General features: G+C 44.9%; 2 protein-coding genes across 2 annotated transcripts in view; both read left to right on the plus strand.

Annotated features, from left to right (window-relative positions):
* LOC310944614 (neurexin-2-like) overlaps positions 1-1,895 on the plus strand; it is a gene marked incomplete at both ends in the record, with an annotated part of 71,130 nt that extends 69,235 nt beyond the window's left edge. Inside the window, one exon of the mRNA XM_083910417.1 lies at positions 1,821-1,895. Within this exon, the coding sequence (XP_083766543.1) occupies positions 1,821-1,895 (75 nt within the window). The remainder of the gene's footprint in view (positions 1-1,820) is intronic.
* A 1,368-nt stretch (positions 1,896-3,263) lies between these two features.
* Positions 3,264-19,306, plus strand: LOC310944616 (pecanex-like protein 3; the record flags this gene model as incomplete). Its single annotated transcript, XM_083910419.1, has 35 exons — positions 3,264-3,416; positions 3,719-3,927; positions 4,021-4,126; positions 4,246-4,285; positions 4,379-4,474; positions 4,597-6,333; positions 7,381-7,510; positions 7,839-8,008; positions 8,135-8,192; positions 8,271-8,409; positions 8,516-8,673; positions 9,020-9,173; positions 9,292-9,324; positions 9,499-9,670; positions 9,854-9,964; positions 10,058-10,149; positions 11,229-11,338; positions 11,536-11,641; positions 11,727-11,819; positions 11,927-12,077; positions 12,514-12,658; positions 13,200-13,377; positions 13,476-13,584; positions 13,797-13,926; positions 14,229-14,287; positions 14,365-14,580; positions 14,733-14,986; positions 15,067-15,297; positions 15,424-15,527; positions 15,609-15,756; positions 15,834-16,064; positions 16,592-16,866; positions 16,952-17,121; positions 18,633-19,057; positions 19,151-19,306. The coding sequence occupies 35 exons, from the start codon at positions 3,264-3,266 to the stop codon at positions 19,304-19,306; spliced, it is 6,849 nt and encodes a 2,282-aa protein (XP_083766545.1).
* Positions 19,307-19,827: the final 521 nt, after the last annotated feature.

Below are 19,827 nucleotides of genomic sequence, written 5' to 3' on the forward strand. Positions count from 1 at the left end.
AAGTGTAGGACTGAGAAAGGAGTCCACATCACAAATAAAACAGGTCACAGAAACAGTTTTTTCCATGACACAGGATGACGTTGATCACAAAAGACAAGAATTTGGAGAGGTTATATTTCAGTCCATGAGGGGGGGGGGGGGGTGATGTGGTGTCACTGCAGGTCTCGTGTAGGTGAGCTCTGATCTGAGTTGACATCAGGCATCAAGAATGGTGGCTGCAGGATATGATATGCCACTACTGAGATCTCACTAAAAAAACCACTGTGCCGTATCTATCTGACCTTCCTCTGTTCATCCAAGCCATGCTTTTCTTCACACAGTGGATTTCTTGCAATTTGCAAGATGTGATGTATGTTAACAGGTGCTTTCTTCATCATATATGAGAAGTGTTTTCTGTTAACTGCACTTCATGTGAGGTGAAACAAGGTCATCATAGTCGTAGTTTCTGACCGCTCAGTTTAACCAGGAGGAAATCTGTCTCATGCAGAGTGATTGAACGAGACACTGTATAAGTGACTATAGAAGTACGCTGTTGCACTGGAGTGGAGAGGAGGAGGAGGAGGAGGTAAAGGAGATGGAAGTGGCAAACAGCTGCTTCTATGCACCTAACCCCTGAACGTCATCCATAAATAAGTTATGTTCTTTTATGGGTCGCCCATTCTCCAATTAATGTCTATTTTAGGTCTGGTGTGTAAGGATTAGTGGCATGTAATGGTGAGAAGCAGAGTCTGGCATACGGAGACTTCCACCGCTCAGCCAGCCTTTCCCAGCCACATCAGGGAAACTACGGAGGCCTTTGTGCACCAGAAGTGATTCACTCACAATAATCCATTATTCCACTTTACTACTCTCTAGATCGAAAAAAAATTTCATAAATTATTTAGCACTTATTTATTAAAATGGCTGCTAGTTTTGTGCAAAAAAAAGTACTTTGTTAAGTAACAAAACCACCAACATTCAGGTACAATACAATTTGCGTACAGTGCAAAAAGGTGACAGTTACAGTACCACCACATATGTTGTATACAGTCACAATTGGCTCTTACAAAATAAAAAATAACAATATAAACAACATTATGGTGCAATGGCCACAATAGGCTGTTTTTTTTGCAGAAATATAAGTAACTGTACCAATAATATTCAGGTACAACTGCTACAGTTGGCTCTTAGTGCAAAAATATTCTGGTACATACATAGGTGAAGCTACGGTTTTATTGCCTTTTTAATAATACATTCATTATTTATGGATTAATGGACCCGTGGGCCGGTCCAAATTGCATGAAGGGCCGGTTCTGGCCCCTGGCCTTAAGTTGAATAGCCTTGCCATAGTCTGATGCAGAGGTCTTCAACTTGAGCTTATTTTATTTATTTTCAGGCAATCGATATTGGTGCCATTTTCATATTTTTTCAACAAACTTTATTGATAACAAATAAACAGAACAGCAGATCAATATTACAAAAATACAAACATAAAATCGTTCAAAATAAAATTGAGGGGGAAAACAAGATAGAAATGAACCACAAAGAGCAGTATTTAACACATTAATTAACACATTAATGAACACTAATAGAATTTGATTGTAATAGTTGGACAATGACGTCATTACACGCGACCAATCAGTGCCATGGGTTTCTCTCTCTGAGCCGTGCTCGTGCGCGTGTGCGCGTCAACTAGTTGTCAGCCAGCGCTAGCTTCCCGTGCTAGCTAGCTTGTTGGGAGGTTTGTGCGCGGACACCTCAGTGGTTCTGTGCGGTTCTGTGCGGTTCTGTGCGGATCTCTCACCATGAGAGAAGGACACCTGCTCCCGCTGCGTGTCCAGGAGCCTCCGGTGCCAGAGAGGATGAGGGGCTTGTGTGAAAACAGTGATAAGTTAGCCAACGCCAACACCGAGTGAAGCTAGACTTTTTTGGACAGGCGGCTGCCGTGCCCGCTAGCATCCTGCAAAGGAAAGCTCCGAGATTTCTTTCTCTTTTTTAAGCACGGACTGGACGCGGAAGGAGGATATGAGTCGAGCTGGACGGCTAATGCTAAATGTAAGCGAACCTGCCATCAAATATGGAAACTTATCAGCACAATTATAACATGCTAACCAACGCCAGCGTTAGCCGATGACTAACTAAACCAACGCTCACCTAGCGACTATCGGTGAAGCTACATTGCTGTTGCAGGTTGGATGTTAGTTTGGTAGTTAGTGAGTTAGTTAGTTAGCCAGCTAACGTTAGCCTGCCTCCAGTGCTGATATATGCGGCCTAGCACTAGCCGGTGACTAGTTCCAAACATCTAGCGATGTTTTACGTTTGTCAGCTCATTTAAAACGGCCCACTGCTGCTGTCGGATGTGTGTTTCATATTCACTGAGGTGACTTGTTAGCGCTGCCAGTGAAACTGGGCACATTTCGCCGGGCAGAAGCGCATACATGTATCCGCGAGCTAAGCTAAATGGTATGTTAACATGCTAATGTCAGACAGACAACTTAATCTGGCTTGCACAGAATTCAATGTGCCTTTGACATTTAAACTCGGGCAATGTCATGCTTTCTGACACCATAAGCATGTTATAAACGATACTGTGGAGCTTCTGTGTTGCACTGTTTTGGTCAGAAGACCTCGAATTTGCTGTATTATGTGCCAGTGTCAGCCTCACCTTTACTTATGATTGTACAAGCCCATCTCTCGTAGCTGGACATTTAAAGGAAGATTATCGTCTGCTTTAATGTTGTACTCATCCAGAATGAAATAGTATTTTGCTGTAGGTATTCAACACTTACAGGAAATTCTGTTCAGCTTCATAATGCTCAGTTTAATTAAGTTACTGTACTCATCTTCACAAGTGTTATGTGGACATAAACTGTGTTGTGATATTCACCATCATTATATGAACGTGTCATTGAACCATGTCAATAATGAATTAACCCGTTTGAATCTTTCTTACAGATGAATGTTTTTAAATACATTGAGTGGGTTACCAATGTGCCTCAGAGTCGTTCTCCTGATAACCCAACACGGATTCATCTACAGTGTGGCAACGCCGGTGCAGGGAGGATACTGGCATGAGCATATGCAAGGATTCTTCACCTCAACTGATGCATACACACACAAGACTCAGAACTATTGTCCTTGATGAAACAGTCTCGGTTAATCTGCCGTCCCCAATGGAAGTGCCATCGTAGACACAAGATACTGTGGCTCGAACTGCTGCACAGTTTTTTGAGCTACAGCCTTGGAGGAAGTGTTTCAGCTTTTGGGTGAACCTGAAGGTGAAGATGGGTTCCCAAGCTCTTCAGATATTGAGGCAGGGTGTGTGGGCCTCACTCACAGGGGGTTGGTATGTGGACCCCCATCAGAGCACATTCTCAAACTGCTTCCACCTCTACCTTTGGATATTTCTTCTGGCCTTCCCCTTTCTGCTCTACATGGTAAGTACAGGTTTTCAGCAGTTCAGCAGATACATTATTTTTGATCTTATGCAGCTAATCTAAACTATGTCTTTAAATTCACTTCATACGCCGTTGTACCGTTGCTTCTCGTTTCTGCCATCTATAGTAGGATAATACATTGTAGTACACAGTTGGCTGCAAACTGGGAATTGGATTTCATTAAGAACACAACACTGTTAATAACCAATAATTGCTGGCCCTCGTTCCCCAGAGTTGTATTGCATTGCCTCATTTTTGGAGATGGTTTCACTTTCTGTTGTTGTTTCTTCGCTCCGTATCAGGCTCTTCCTCCTAGCTTGGTCATAGCAGGAGTCTACTCTGCTGTGGTGGCAGTGTTTTTCACAGCCATTAAGGTGGTGAACTTCCGGCTTCATGCCATGTTTGACCTTGGGGAGATTATAGAGAAGAAGCAGGCCTCACTCACAGCTGAAGCCCCAAGAACAGACGAAGGAGATGAAGGTTCAGGTGTCCATGATGGAAACCACCACAGGTAATTTCTCTATATATATTCTATAGCTTTTGTTAATATATCTGTCAAAATATGAGCGCAATGATGAGGAATGTTTGTGTAACTTTTTCACAGGGACAGTCATATTGGTGTCGAGATGACTGTGTTTCGAAAGGTCAACTCAACACCTCCGGTGCGCTGTAGCTCCCAGCACTCGCTGTTTGGGTTGAACCAGGTGTCGGTGAGGCTTATTGTGTTTTTTAGTAGTGTGCAGTTCGACTCCTTCCATCACTTCTTTGTCATTTTAATGAAGTGACTCTGCATTTTGAGTTTATTTGTTAATTCCTCTAATTCCTTCAGGAGTTTTTGCCTCAGCTGGACGACACAGGAGGCACTAAGGGTAGGTAACTCGACTTTGTATAAACTGATGTCTTTTTTTGTCAAATGTCTTTTAAACAAAATTAAATTGTCTCTAAATATTATGCACACCCAGATATCAAAGAGCTAATGCGGGAACAAGGAAGCAATAACATGATTGTTACATCAGCTCATCGTGAAATCTTACGACAAACCTCTCAGGACACCATTCGTAAGTCTGCTATTTATCACTAAGCAAAATCCTGCAATCAAGCATTAAACTCTGTAGATAATAATTGTATTGTATCATTTAATTTTTATTCTGATTTTTGTTGGATGTGTCTTACTGTACAGGAGCTCCCAGTGTCATCCAGTCCTGCATAGCTGCTGGTCTGGGAGGAGATTTCTCTGGTCTTGTGGGAGTATCTGGAGTGTCGACTGGCTTCGGAGAACCTGGAGAATGTCTCTCTATCCCCCCTTCACCCTCCAGTCAAGAAGATGGAGGTGAGAAAGAGGTGGAGGACTTACCAGAACAACTGTCTCTGCGGAGTCCTGAGGACAATGGGTTGGGGGCTTATTCTCCCCTTGGCCCCTCTGCTAAATCTGAGAGTCTGGGCGACACCCCCCTCAGCCCTCTTATAAAGAGCAGCTTAAGTGAAGAGCTGAGTGAAAATCTTCTGGGTTTGGGCCTTGACCCTGTGGCGTTTGCGCCGGGGACTAAGCATCCCGGCAGCCGCAGTGGGGTGGCACTCACGGCCGGATCCACGGACAGCTGTTTTAGCACAGGTGGAACCACCACAGACCGCGAGACGCTGAGCACCGTTAGCAGTTACCGCAGTGAAAAAACGGATTCCACTCAACTGGAAAGCCCTTCGTTCAGCCAGTCACAGCCTGCAGATGGACAGTCTTCAGCCTCGGCAAAAGCAATAGGCTCAAACATGGTGGAGCCTAGAGAAGACCCAGTAGGACAGGGTGGAAGTGACACAGACAACCTGTCAGACAGTGTGTTGCTGCGTTCACCTTCCAAAGACTTTTCTCTCAGCCAGGGGCTCGACAGGACACTTGTTGAAGAAGAGGATTTGACCCCTGTGCCCTCTGATATTGCACAGCCCCCTCCTCTCCAGAACTCGTCCCCTTCAAGTAGTGGCCAATCAGAGGTTTGTGATCTAGACAGAAATATCCCCGTTCCCCCTGTCCCCCCTCCGCGGCAGGCCAATTCGGTGCCCTCAGGGCTGGCCCTGGGTTTAGTGTGTTCTGAGCCTGCTTTGCCCATATCCTCGACCCCTTTCCTACTGTCTGAGCAGCCTGCGCTGCAAGCCCAGCAGGTTGTGCGCCCTAAAGACTTGAAGCTGCTGCGGGCCAGTGGCAGTAGTGTGGGCCACAGACCGGGGCGGAGGAAAGCTCCGAGAAGGCGAGGCGGAGCGGGAAGCAGTAGTTTTGACTGTGGCTCGTACAGGCGTCACCACAATCATAGACAACACAGAGATTACATCCCGATGCGCAACAGACTGGGCGCCAAGGCGTACAGTGAAAGTCTGTTTGAAGACTCTAGTGACGAGGATGATGGGAGTGACATGAGCGCTGGTTCCAGTCTGGGCTCCCAGCACCGATACAGCTCAGACGATGATGATGAAGATGATGATGACTCGAGTTCCTCTACCTCCTGCTACTCCCCAGACCTTGCCAACACTGGCATTGCATCCCCGCTCCCCCCTGCTGCTCAACTGCCCACTCCAGGGGAAGGGGATTTACCTGAAACTGCTGGCCCCTCTCATTCTCGTGCTGCTCAGCGCTCTTCTAGCACCGCTAGTGCTAAGACTCATGCGAGAGTGCTAAGTATGGACGGGGCAGGTGGAGGCCAGAGCAACACTGCTGCTCAGCCCTCTGCCCTGCTGTCAATGCCCTCCACCTCCACTCCTGCACCTCGAACTCTCACCATGTCCAAGTCTGATCTGGAAGCTCGCACCTTTCATACCGACGGCTTCCCTGGAGCTCTTCATCATCGGCTGGATTCTCTCGGCGGCTCTTGGACGGGCAACCAGATGGGCTGGAGGGCAGGGGAGCTGGTTGAAGAAGGAGCTGTGGGAGGAGGTGAGTTACAATATCGTCACGATAGATGTCTCATGATTTAAAGGCTGATTTCACACATATAAGATAAAACATTCAACGTGATTACATGTGCTGTTCCTCAAAGACATGCATAAACATTATATCGATATACATTGAACTTTTGCTGTATTGAGATTGATGGAATTTATCTTCATCATATTGTTAGCGAGTTTTTGCTAAGCCCAACTCGAGGGCTTAGGCCATGTTGGGGGTGGGGGGAAACTAACTAGTTTTATGGCTGATTAACTCTGAAAGACTCACTTAATTTTACCCATAATTAAACCCATACTGCACTCTAGAAAAGATAATTATTAGGGCTCCATTCTGCTGAATATACGTGTAATTGTTGAGTGACCCTCATTTTATTTTTTTTTGACATAATGTAGCTCTAGTGAAAAAAATGCTTTCTCATAAAAGGGCCGATCTTCAACCTTTAGTAGAATAGCAGGAGTCGGCAAGATTTTTCTCCACTTATTTGGTTTCGCTGCTGCACAAAAATGCTTATGCACTGCAGCTATGTCTTCTAATGATAGGGGAAATGTTGCATGATTATTGTGTCAAAATTGCTGCCAGACACAGATCTTGACATTGAAGATTAAAATTGAATAGTTTGAAAGAGTGAGATTTATAATCACTATCATTCTGAGGTTCATCTTTGTCACTAATGCGTAAAGTAAACCTCGTTTATTGACTAGAATGCAAAGCAGATTTCAGGAAAAGGAAATACTCTTCTTTAACTTTAAATTAATTAGAGGTGTATTCCTTTTTTATTCCACCATAAAGCTTTAACTTTGTTCACATGGACCCAGTGGGATGTTCAATGCCTGAATACGTGCAGTGAAAATAGTTTGATTTCTATTTTTGTTATGCATTCATTGTTATTTTGCAGACGCATCATAAAATACATACATACACTTTATCATAAGCCTGATGTTTCTGTTTCTGATGCAAATGGAGCCTTCTATGGTGGTGTACACTGACACTGTAATGTAAACCCTTGTACTAATGTAACTAATAACCCTTGTACAGCCATGGCTCCAGAGGATGGAAGCAAACATGACTCAGTCAGCAGTGTAAAGAGGACCCAGGCCATTCGCAGGAGACACAATGCTGGAAGCAACCCTACACCGCCCCCGTCCACCATGGGATCCCCTCCCAGGTTGGTCAACGATGGAAAACCTGAGAGCTGACACTCTGCCTTTTAATCTCTCCAAAGTTTACTCCGTCAGCAAGTTTGCAGAGCAATTCTTGTTAGAATTAGTCGTCTTAATTAAAACTGCTGCTTAGTTTGAGGGAAAACATTTTAGGGATTTGCCACAAATTAATATTCTCAGCAATTTTAAGAAAAAGTGAATGATAACACTATGGTTAATTAAAAGTACCCCTTAGAGCACAGGACCAAGTGATTTCAGACTTTATACAAGCACATTTACATTTTTGGTCATCTAGAACTATCATTGACACATTTTCATGTTTTGTAACCGAAGCCTGCAGGATCTCCAGCGAGCCCGCACCTCTTCTCATTCACGGACGCGAACACTCCCCTCAGCCTTACAGTTTGCCTCCTCACTCCTGTTGCCTCGCAGTGGCATCCACGAGGCGTCCACCTTCGATGACACATCTGAAGGAGCGGTGCACTACTTCTATGACGAAAGTGGTGAGTGTGGCTTTAAAAGATGCAGTTTCTGTGTTTTGGAACATGCTCTCTGTTCTCCATCAAAAAAAATCCTCTTTTTTGGGTTCTGTTGATTTTATTCCTTTCATTTTAATGATTGTGTAACAGGAGTGAAGAGGTCCTACACATTTGGTCCTGGTGGAGGAGGTTATGAAGACCCAGTTCAGTAAGTTATTTGTTATATACTTTTAAGCTTGCATTTGTTTGACTAAAGCAAGCTAATATAAATATGTCACATTTGCAGTGAAAGGGAACGGCAATCCCAGTCCTCAAGTTTCACCTCCACTGAGGTCCAGGAAGGGGCCCCAGTCCTGTCCATGCTTCAGCCCAGACCTGTTCTACAGGGCATGCAGGTGCGCAGGGTGCCTCTGGAAATGCCTGAGGTTAGCAGTGTGTGATTTTATATTGTTGTCACATTAATCTTTACTCTTTAACAAGAAACGGAAGTACCTTAACATTTCCTCACGGATTTCCCCACCTTATTTCTAGTTCGATCCAGATCATGAGTCTTTGCAAGAGTCCCAGGAGAACACGCTGATGATTGAAGAGAAAGCTAAACCCAAACAGTATTATCGCTTTTGGGTGCTCCCTGGGAAGTGGCTGCGGGTTCGATACGATCGACTGGCTCTTCTGGCCTTATTGGACAGGTAAGACGGACTGAAAGCAAGAAAAAGCATTTTCTACTCCGTTTACACCGAGTCATGTATAATGACTAATATAAATGTGTCATCAAACAGGGCATTGTTTCACATCTTGTCTCTGTCTCATCTATGGAAAATCTGTGTTAAATAGTTTGTGATATTTCAAGTAAATATTAAAGTTGTGATTGTAAAGATATCTAGAGCTACAGTATAGTGGAGGAATAGTGTCCTCACCAGAGCATTGAGTCACACTTCCTCTTTGTATGTTGTAATTTCAACCTGTCTGTACTTGATGCACTGTTCATGTCTATTGAATATTTTCTCAATATTGATTTCTGAATTCTGTTGCCAGGAATCGTCGTGTTGGTGAGAATGTATTTGCGGTGGTGCTGGCCAGTCTGGTGGCCTTCCTGGGGTTCCTGCTGCTTCTTCAGGGCTTCTTCAGGGACATCTGGGTGTTCCAGTTCTGCCTGGTCATTGCTAGCTGCCAATATTCCTTACTGAAGGTACTGATCTCACCTCTCAGTGTTCCTTATATCTAGGTTTTTTTTTATACTTAATTCATGGCCATTATACACTATGTGGAATATGTGAAACATGAGTTATTTTCCATTTTGATTTCAGAGTGTTCAGCCGGATGCAGCTTCTCCCATGCACGTGAGTCCTCTTCATTTTATTTTTTTTAAATGTATTTGCTATACAAAAAACTGTGTGTGGCAGTCCAGTTGTTACTGAATCAATGACCTCTGGACAGTGAGGATTAAAGAGTGTCTACACAGACATCTGATGTGTCAAAGCCTAACTTAATAACAACTCTGTTCTTTTGAAAAGGGCCATAACTGGATCATTGTGTACAGTCGACCGGTCTACTTCTGCTTATGCTGCGTGATGATCTGGATCTTTGACCTGTCTGGACGCTCAGGAAGCCTGCAGCCCTTCTCCCTTTACGGCGTCACCTTCTTCTCTGCCAACTTCTTGCTCTGTGTCAGAGACATGCTCATAGGTTCGTTTGTACCAAGATTGTGTTCGTGTGTATGAACAGAACCTCACGACCACATGATAATGAGCTAGTGTTAACAACGTCAGGACCCTGAAAGTGAAGCAGTTCAATGGAATTCAGTCATGAAGTCTTCATCTTTGCACCAGCCACTCATTTATTGAAATGCTTGTTTCTTTTGCCCGACAGTCTTTGCCTTGTGTTTCCCGGTGATTTTCCTGTTTGGGTTGCTACCTCAGGTCAATACTTTTCTGATGTGTCTGCTGGAACAGATTGACATGCACGTTTTTGGTGGAACTGGTAAGAGCATCCCCGCACACATGGGATTGTAGTGATGAAAATACCTTGTGAGGAAACATGATTACATGAGTGTGTGTGTGTCTCTGTTCTCAGCCACCACCAGCCCTCTCTCGTCTCTCTTCAGCCTCATACGCAGTGTGTTGGTGGCTGCTCTGCTCTATGGATTCTGCCTCGGTGCTATCAACGTAAGTGGGACGTGCATGTAGGGTTTCTGTTTCACAGCTTCCAGTCTGTGTAGGGCTTGACAAGAACAGTATTTAATGCTATATATTTGGGCTGTAACGATATGCGTATCGAAAAATTGAAAACGCGATATTCAGAGCCACGAACCTGTGTCGCGATGTGAGAAAACAGAATCCCGACACGCCCTTTCTATCTCCCAGTTATTTTTCCAGTCAGACACATGATATGAGCTGTTAGTGCTACCAAACTTATTTTTATTAGGGGTGTCAAAATATCGCTTTAATTGTGATGAATTAATTACAGTCATCATTAACGCGTTATGTTTTTTAATCGCGTTAATCTCTTCTTTACTGATGTCCTCAGTACCGGGGGCAGCGTCAGACGCAGCGACAAAAGCGTCATACAACCATGTCTTACTTTAACAAACACAGACATGCTGCATACCCACAGAAAGGTCAGAAACTCAGCTAAAAGCTCATATAAACCATTCTTATGTTCACCAAACACAGTTAAAACACCGATGGATCAAACCCACAGGAGGTGAAAAAACCCGTTACAGCGCACACATTGAAAAGCGGCACCAGAGCGGCAGCGTGATTATGTAAACAGCGGAGAATTCACAGATTTTTATCACTCTACGAACAAGATTCACGGATTCAGCCCCAAAATAAGAGCAAAACAACAACTGACTTTCAAGAAATACAAGCGGAAATGTTGTTTTACCTTTGCTGTTTATCAAAACAAGTTATTTCCACTGGAACAAAACTGCTTCTAATGAAGAACTACACTTCCCAGCATGCTTTGGGGACAAATCCCAGTCTGATTGATCATTACTTACTTACTCATTTTGTTACAGAAAAGAGAGAAATCTTTGGTTATTTATTTATGTTCAAATCTGTTCACAGTGTTCCAAAATATTGTTATTAAATGTTCCATTAAGTTGTTTTATAAGTAAATGTTGTTTGAGTAAAATGTTTTTTAAATTTAATCGTGGGTCAAAAATCGTGATACGAATCGAATCGTGAGTTTGTGTATCGTTAAAGCCCTACTATATATATGTATTTTTTTTTTTTTTAACTAGGCACCATGGGGGGACGCTCATGTGCCAGTACTATTTTCTGTGTTCTGTGGCCTACTCCTGGCCTTATCCTACCACCTCAGCCGCCAAAGCAGTGATCCCACCATCTTATGGTAAGCAAGAATCCAATATATCCACGTTTACACAGAAAAACTGCAGCCAAGGTTTCTTAGTACCATCAAACTCCTGAATTCATCCCGTGCAAACACTGAGGATAGAAACTGCCACTGTGCTCCCGACACACTGCTTTCACCACATAGTCAAGGAAGACTTTGATGTACTACTTTATTTCTTCTGCGTCTTACATCAGGTCACTGGTCCGGTCTAAATTATTCCCTGAGCTAGAGAACCGAATAGCAGATGAACCCCCTGTGGAGATCAAGGACCCTCTTCCTGAGAAGCTGCGTAACTCTGTGGTAAGGCCCAACATTCTACCTTTGATTTCATGGTGTCATTAATTCTGAAGTGGTATAATTGTGCCCACTCATTTTCTCTTGGTAGAAGGAGATTCTTCATTCAGACCTCGTCATGTGTCCCCTCATGGCTGTGATTACCTTTGCCATCAGTGCCAGCACAGTTTTCATCGCTTTACAAGTTAGTTGGAGCAAAGTCTATGATCTTATTTCTCACCACATTTCACTGACAAATGACCATTTAGACTTCCCATGGTCATTTTTGCTCTTTTTGCTCTCGATCCACAGCCTGCGCTCAGCTTCGTCCTGTACATCCTTGCCGGGGTTATCGGCTTCGTTACTCACTATCTCCTGCCACAGTTTCGCAAACAGTTGCCGTGGTTCTGCCTGGCTCACCCTGTGCTCCGCTCCAGAGAGTACAGTCAGTTTGAGGTTCGAGGTGAGTGTCTAATTGCCCTTTTATCTTCTCTCACAAACACCGAAAACATGCGTGTGGCATGAACGTGTACATGTACAATGTGAGAATTCCTGCTGGAAAAGCTGCGTGGAGTAAATGAAAAACAGTTGGGTCTCGAGATGAAGTGCTCTTGAGGAAAACACTTCACCTCAATCATCTCTGGTGGAGCTGTACAGAGCAGAATGGATTCAAATATATGCAGTTATTTTTAAGCAATAAGCAGCCTAATATTTTGGATAGAAAAAGAGTCATTAAATTAACGGTATTACTTAATAGCAGAAATCAAATTTTAAGAGCTATAATCATGCTCCGCAGATCCGCTCCTTGTATGAATGTCTTTCAGATTGTGTCAGATTTGTTTCACAGCGGGGTAAACTGTTTGTGGAAGTCCTCGACACGTTTTCTTTGTTTCCCCCAGATGCTGCTCAGTTGATGTGGTTTGAGAAGCTGTACGCGTGGCTTCAGTGTGTGGAGAAGTATTTCATTTACCCAGCAGTGGTGCTTAACTCCCTGACGACAGAAGCTCGCACTGTCGGCCAGAACCACAAAGAGCTGGACATCTAGTAAGCCTTTGGTTATTCTGTCTCTACTACCGTCTCTACACTACTTCACATCCATATTTTATACTGTTCTCCATCTCTGCTCCCTGGGGGTATGTTGTGTCGGCTTTGTGGCTTGGAACTGTAGAACATAAAATTAATAGACATGCTGAAACGCCCCAGGTGAATTGCTTTTTTTACAGGGTGCACTCAGGAGCGCAAGATACAGAAAACATATTATGTCAGTGGTTTGTGTTTTGTTATCCTCTGGTAACCAGGTCTTTACTGCAGCTTATCGACTGGTGACTACATTTTCATGTAAATCTTGTAGTGCTAAACTGTGATATATTTATTTTATGTATTTATAAATCAAAGCAGCTGTAATCCAAACGTTCAATCTGGTTTAATTGACTTGTCATGTTTGGCCCTACAGTGTGAATGTTTTAATATAGATTGATTTGTGTCTCTTGAGGTTAGATTACGATCTAACCTTACTTTTGCATGAAGCTTCACTGAGGTTCTATTGTGGATTGATGACACTGATCGTCTCTCTCGTTGCCTCCAGCAGCCGAGCTTTCTTCATCTCCGTGGCAGGCATGAAGCTGCTGAGGTCGTCCTTCTGTGTGCCGTCACAGCAGTACGTCACTCTGTGCTTCACAACGCTCTTCTTTCACTTTGACTATCCACACTTCTCAGAGACCTTCCTCATCGACTACTACTTCATGTCCATCCTCTTCAGCAAGGTCAGGCCCACTCTCTATATCAGGTTTTGCTGTATTCATTCATTGTTTTAGAATACAGCTTGCGATGACCTTTATTTCCTCTCTGTATTAACTCTCAGATGTGGGACCTGCTGTACAAACTTCGCTTTGTGTTGACCTACATCGCTCCGTGGCAGATCACCTGGGGATCAGCCTTCCACGCATTCGCTCAGCCCTTTGCTGTTCCCCGTATCCTTACATTTGTTTCCCGTTGGCCTTAAAAAAACAAAACACCCAAGTCTCCAATATAAATATAATACATTTGAATGCAACTGCACAATGAACATTATTGTAAGGACATGAGTTAAATGGCTGTATTGTACATGATATTTCTGTTATGTTGTTCTCTTACTGTATGAACTGGACTTAATCGATGATGTCCTTAACTCACTTGAACTCAGACTCTGCTGTGCTGTTTGTCCAGGCCGTCTTTTCTGCCCTATTTTCCACTCCTCTCAATCCGGTCCTGGGCAGCGCTGTGTTTGTCACCTCGTACACAAGACCAGTGAAATTCTGGGAGCGCGACTACAAGTAGGTTTATGATGAAATGATCTGTGCGGTTGGGTCTCCAGAGGCAGTGTTTTGACTAGGACTAGGACCCTGTCTAATAAGGAGCATTCTAACATCACAGGAATAATAAAACAGTCAAATCTATGAAAACACTCAAAGGTTTTGGTTGTGCATAATGTACACACATTTGCATTGATTTGCATCAGTGCAGCACAGTTGCCTTAATATTTGTGTGATGAAGTCGGTTTTTGTTTTTGTGATGTTTTTCATAGAGCATCATCTCTTGCATTCAGAACGCTTTATCATGTGTGTCATGTTTACAGCACCAAGCGGGTCGATCATTCCAATACCAGACTTGCCACTCAGTTAGACCGCAACCCAGGTAATGCCTCAACATTCTCACGCCATGTCGTCATTGTATCGTGGCTCAGTCGCCATGGTGATCGTCTTTCCCTACAGGCGCAGATGACAACAATCTCAATTCGATTTTCTACGAGCACCTGACGCGCTCGCTGCAGCACAGCTTGTGTGGAGACCTGCTGCTCGGCCGCTGGGGCAACTACAGCACAGGTGACTGCTTCATCCTGGCCTCAGACTACCTCAACGCTCTGGTGCATATCATCGAGATCGGCAACGGACTAGTCACCTTTCAGCTGCGGGGTCTGGAGTTCAGAGGTCAGCAGCTGTTTTCATTGTGGTGTTCATTTGTCAAAGAGTTCAGATATCCCGATATTATCTGGTGCTTGATATGTGATATAATATTTTCTAGTTGTTTTATGCTAGAAGTGATTGTTTGTTGTTGTTGTAACTCGGGATTTCCTCCTCAGGGACCTACTGTCAGCAGAGGGAGGTCGAGGCCATCACAGAGGGGGTTGAGGAGGACGAGGGCTGCTGCTGCTGTGAACCTGGTCACCTGCCTCACATGTTGTCCTTCAATGCTGCCTTTGGGCAGCGCTGGCTGGCATGGGAGGTGGCCGCCACCAAGTACGTCCTGGAGGGCTACAGCATCAGTGACAACAACGCAGCTTCCATGTTGCAAGTATTCGACCTTCGGAAGATCCTCATCACGTACTATGTTAAAGTAAGCCACCGATCCGACCTGAGACCACTCCCTGAGCTGATTTGTCTGTGTATTGACTCCATGTTTGTTTCCTCACACAGAGCATCATCTATTATGTGAGTCGATCTTCTAAGCTTGAGGAATGGCTGACTAATGAGACCATTCAGGAGGCTCTGCGGCCTTGTCTTGGGCCTAACTATGTTGACAGTGACCCCACATTCAACCTGAACATCGACGAGGACTATGACCACAGGGCGTCCGGCATTACACTCTCTTCATTCTGCATGGTTTACCTGGACTGGATTCAGTACTGCAACACCAGGCGTCAAACGGTGAGAGCCTCACAATCACATATCATCATGTATTGTATTTAATATATCTAAGAGATATCTAAAAGATTGTAGACAAACAAAACTAAACGAGTAAATCCTCTCAACTTGTGTGTTGTTGTGTTGTAGCAGGTTACCTGTGAAAGAGATTCTCCACTTGTCATCCTCTGTTTTGGGTTGTGCATCCTGGGAAGAAGAGCTCTGGGCACAGCCTCCCACAGCATGTCTGCGAGGTAAAAGCAGCAGGCCGTCAGGCACGTCTTTAGACTGTGGTTAAAATATACTACACCAATAACCCTTGATGTGTTTGACAGCCTGGAGCCCTTCCTCTATGGCCTCCACGCCCTCTTCAAGGGAGACTTTCGCATCACATCTCCCAGGGATGAGTGGGTGTTTGCAGACATGGACCTGCTGAATCGAGTGGTGGCTCCAGGAGTGAGGATGTCCCTTAAACTGCACCAGGTAGATTTCAAAACGCAGTCGTGTTGTGTTTTTGTCACGGAGCAGAGACTAAAACCCTGTCGTCTGTGTTGTTCCAGGATCACTTTACATCTCCAGATGAGTATGAGGATCCCATGGTTTTGTATGACGCCATCACTGCCAACGAGGAGAAGATGTTGATATCGCATGAGGGAGACCCTGTTTGGCGCAGCGCCATTCTAGCTAACATGCCTTCACTGCTGGCCCTGCGCCACATCATGGACGATGGCAGCGACGAGTACAAGATCATCATGCTGAACAAGAGGTTCCTCAGCTTCAGAGTCATCAAGGTGTCCGCTCTCGTTATGTTGTTGATGATGACGTCACATTTTTCCTATTTATGCTCCGTGCTCGACGAGCGACGCGGACATATTGATGTCAAACTGGCACTGTCCATGCCTCTTACAAGTATCTCGGACAAGTTCGAAGATGGGTGACCTTGACCTACTTTTCAAGGTCACAGCTGCACACCACATGTCCAAAGTGGCCTTCATTGCCTATGCAAATTTTGCTTTAAAATTGGCATAAAAATGTGGGCGCATGGACTCAGCGCGGGGCATTAGTAGTCGTCGACTATCACCCCTCGAGTTCCAGGTCCAGTGTGTTAGAATTGGTGAAGATTATAATCCATATCATGAATCAGGGAACTAAGGCAGCCTTGGTTACAGAAAGCAAAGCCCTTCATAAAAAAAGCATAAAAAAGTCTTATTCTAAGGCTGCAAAATCAAAAAGTTAACACACTGGACCTTAATCTACGTACATAATATTTATATTCAGATTGACTGTACTGACATAATATTGCTCCGCCCCCGTACAGGTGAACAGAGAGTGTGTGCGTGGCCTGTGGGCGGGGCAACAGCAGGAGCTGGTTTTCCTGCGTAACCGTAACCCAGAGCGCGGCAGCATTCAGAACGCCAAACAGGCCCTGAGGAACATGATCAACTCGTCGTGTGACCAGCCCATCGGTTACCCCATCTATGTGTCGCCACTCACCACCTCGTACGCCGGGGGGCACAGCCAGCTGCGCTCTGTGTGGGGGGGGCCGGTCAGCCCGCACAACATCTACACCTGGCTCATCAGCAGCTGGGACGGGTATGTGATCTTCATACAAGTGTCCACACACACACACACACACACACACACACACCTCACATGTGCGTCATCTTGTCATCTCCAGGTTACAGAAAGGCTGCGGTGCCGGCTGTAACAGCGGAGGAAACATCGAAGACTCGGACTGTGGAGGTGGCTCCGCCTCCATCTCCACCAACCCGGCCATTCACACCACCCAGAGCACACCTGCCTCCAGCCTTCCCCTGCCACACATCACCACTCTTCAGCCCCCCATAGGTAAGTCCTGAAAGCAGCCACAATTCGGGCTGGACGATATGGCCTCAAATCAATATCATGATATATTGAGCAGCTCACCTCGATAACGATAAATCAGGGGTTCTCAAAGTTGTGATACCTGAGGGCCAATTTATGGAACTCAACATTGGACTGAGGGCCGCCAAAGGGAAAAAACTGAAAGAAATCCCATTTGTAATAACTATGGCGTCCAAAATTTGACAAAAACGACGTACTATACTACGTTGTCCAAAATGTGACAATTTTTTTGAAAAACAAATTTTGGTCCAAAATTTGACAAAAACGTCATACTATACTATGTCGTTAAAAATGTTACAATTTTCGGGGAAAAAAGTTTTTGGTCCAAAATTTGACAAAAACGTTGTACAATAATGTCGTCCCAAATTTGACAATTTTTTTCAAAAAAAAATTGGTCCAAAATTTGTCATACTATACTATGTCGTTCAAAATGTTACAGTTTTTGGGGAAAAAATTTTAATGCCAACATTTGACAAAAAAGTCATACTATACTGTGTCACTATGTCATCCAAAATTTGATGACATAGTAAATACAGTTCTACAGTTTACACTTATTGGTCTGTATCCAGTATTGTCCAATAAACATTTAATAAGCTTAGTAGCTCCTGGATTAAAACTATCAACTGTAATTCATTGCGGGCTGCCAGAAATGTTTCTGCGGGCCGCCATTGGCTCCCGGGCCGCACTTTGAGAACCAATGCGATAAATGAACGAAACATTTACACCGCTCTGACTCACTGCCTGAGCCCTTGATCAACCATTTGTGTTTTTTCTCCCTCGTCGTGTTTGCGTGGTATGTTATAGCACGTCGCATTGTGTGAAAGTGTAAAAACCTGCGACCGTGAACGCATCATTTAAAAACCAGGAAGCGTCGTCATTAGCAACACGTGCGGATCTCAGCGGCTCTGTTATTGTTGTAAATTAGACTGTGGCAGCAGGTACAACAAGCGCCCGCTCTGAGGTGGACGTACGTGTACTTTTACGGCTCACGTATTAAAAAATTGTCGGGTTTAAATCGGGCTCGGGCAGCACCCGCTGCTTGTTGAGAGGGATTCGTGATTTCACGTGAGAGTTTCCAAACGCCACAAAAGTCCGGAGATTTGTCACGAGTCGCTTTTGACAAAAAAAGTCGCATGGAGGAGTCAGAAAGTCACCAGATTTATCGACAAAGTTGGCAAAAGTGCTACTGCACCCGCCGCGGTTGCCGCTTCGTCTTTCCTCACCGTCTCTCTCGCTTCTTACAGAGGGCGTGGGGTCACGTGACTCCACACGCTGTACACAGCTGAGTGTCTTAAAGGGACATGAACATGCCGGTTAAATTATCGAATATATCGACATGGACAAAATAACGTCGATTATCGCCGTAAATTTCGATAACGATAAATGTTCGATATATCGCCCAGCCCTAGCCACAAGACTGTCTGCTGGTGATTTAAAGTGTTTAATAAGGTACAAATATGTGTCTGTTTCTTTAGGGACAGATAACCCTGTTGGTCCAACCCAGAGCTGGTCTCACCACCCCCAACCTCTCCCATTAGCTCTGCTCAGTCAGTCAGAAGGCAGGATGGAGGCGGGCTTGCTGACATCCTTACAGAGAACCTCCTCCATCCAGGGTCTGCTGGGCCAGCAGCTGTCCAGCTCCCAGCTCTCCTTCAGCAGCAACATGGCTCCGCCTCCTCTGCCAGGTCCAGAGCGCTTCTGTCCAGCCAGCCTGCTGGAGAACTCACAGGGTCACAGAGCGGGTCAGCGGGCTGGCCTCGCCTGCACCGCACTGCACTACGAGAGCCACTTTGGCAAGTGGACCTTTTCAGGCAGGAAAGGCTTCAATGGGCCAGCTGCTGTGGAAGGGGAGGGAGCCACAGTACAGACAGTACAGACAGTACAAACCATACGCACACAGGTGAGAGCAACAGTACACACACACACACAGGTGAGAGTGACAGTACAGACAGAGGTCTCTGTGTTATCACTGAACTGCTCTTGTCTTTCACAGCCTGCTCCTCCTGCTCCTCCTCTGCAGGAGGTGAGTTTGTCACATGACCCTCTGGGAGCCACTCAGACCCTGGATCCCGTCCTGCTGGCAGCAGGTGACCCCCCGACCCCCAGAGAGGAATCCACAGAGCTGCCTTTACTCGAGCACCTGCACTGAGTCAGTACTGAGAGACCCACAGACCCAGAGTGCTGCTCTCACACACTCACACACTCGTTATTCCAGCCTCATTCCGTCACGCTCAACTGCAATACTGGATTCTTTTGATTGTCTTCATGTCAAACATCTACAGAGCTGATTCACGTCAGATTATCAAATGATTTCAGCCAAAGTCCACTTTGATCAAGAGTCCAGGGCCTGGTGATGGACAGCTTTTTATCTCCCAGACAAAGGCACGCCGTGTCTCTGTGGACCACCGTTTGGTTGGTAGAGATGGGCCACGATGACCAGTGCAATGAAAAGGGATATTTTTGCTTGAAGATTGTTTTTTTTGTTGTTTTTTTTTAAATATATATATATATATATATACTGGAGAATAAGAGGATCATGACATCTGAACCAGCAGGGTTGTTGTTTTTTTTCTTTGTTTCTGCCTAACTAAACTATTACTGTATGTGCAGGAGATAGATTTGTGGAAACCACGAAAAGCCTTGTTTTGTTTCTGCACCAATGTTCAGCAC

Source organism: Microchirus variegatus (genome assembly GCF_963457635.1).
Source record: "Microchirus variegatus genome assembly, chromosome: 2".
Classification (NCBI taxonomy): Eukaryota; Metazoa; Chordata; class Actinopteri; order Pleuronectiformes; family Soleidae; genus Microchirus; species Microchirus variegatus.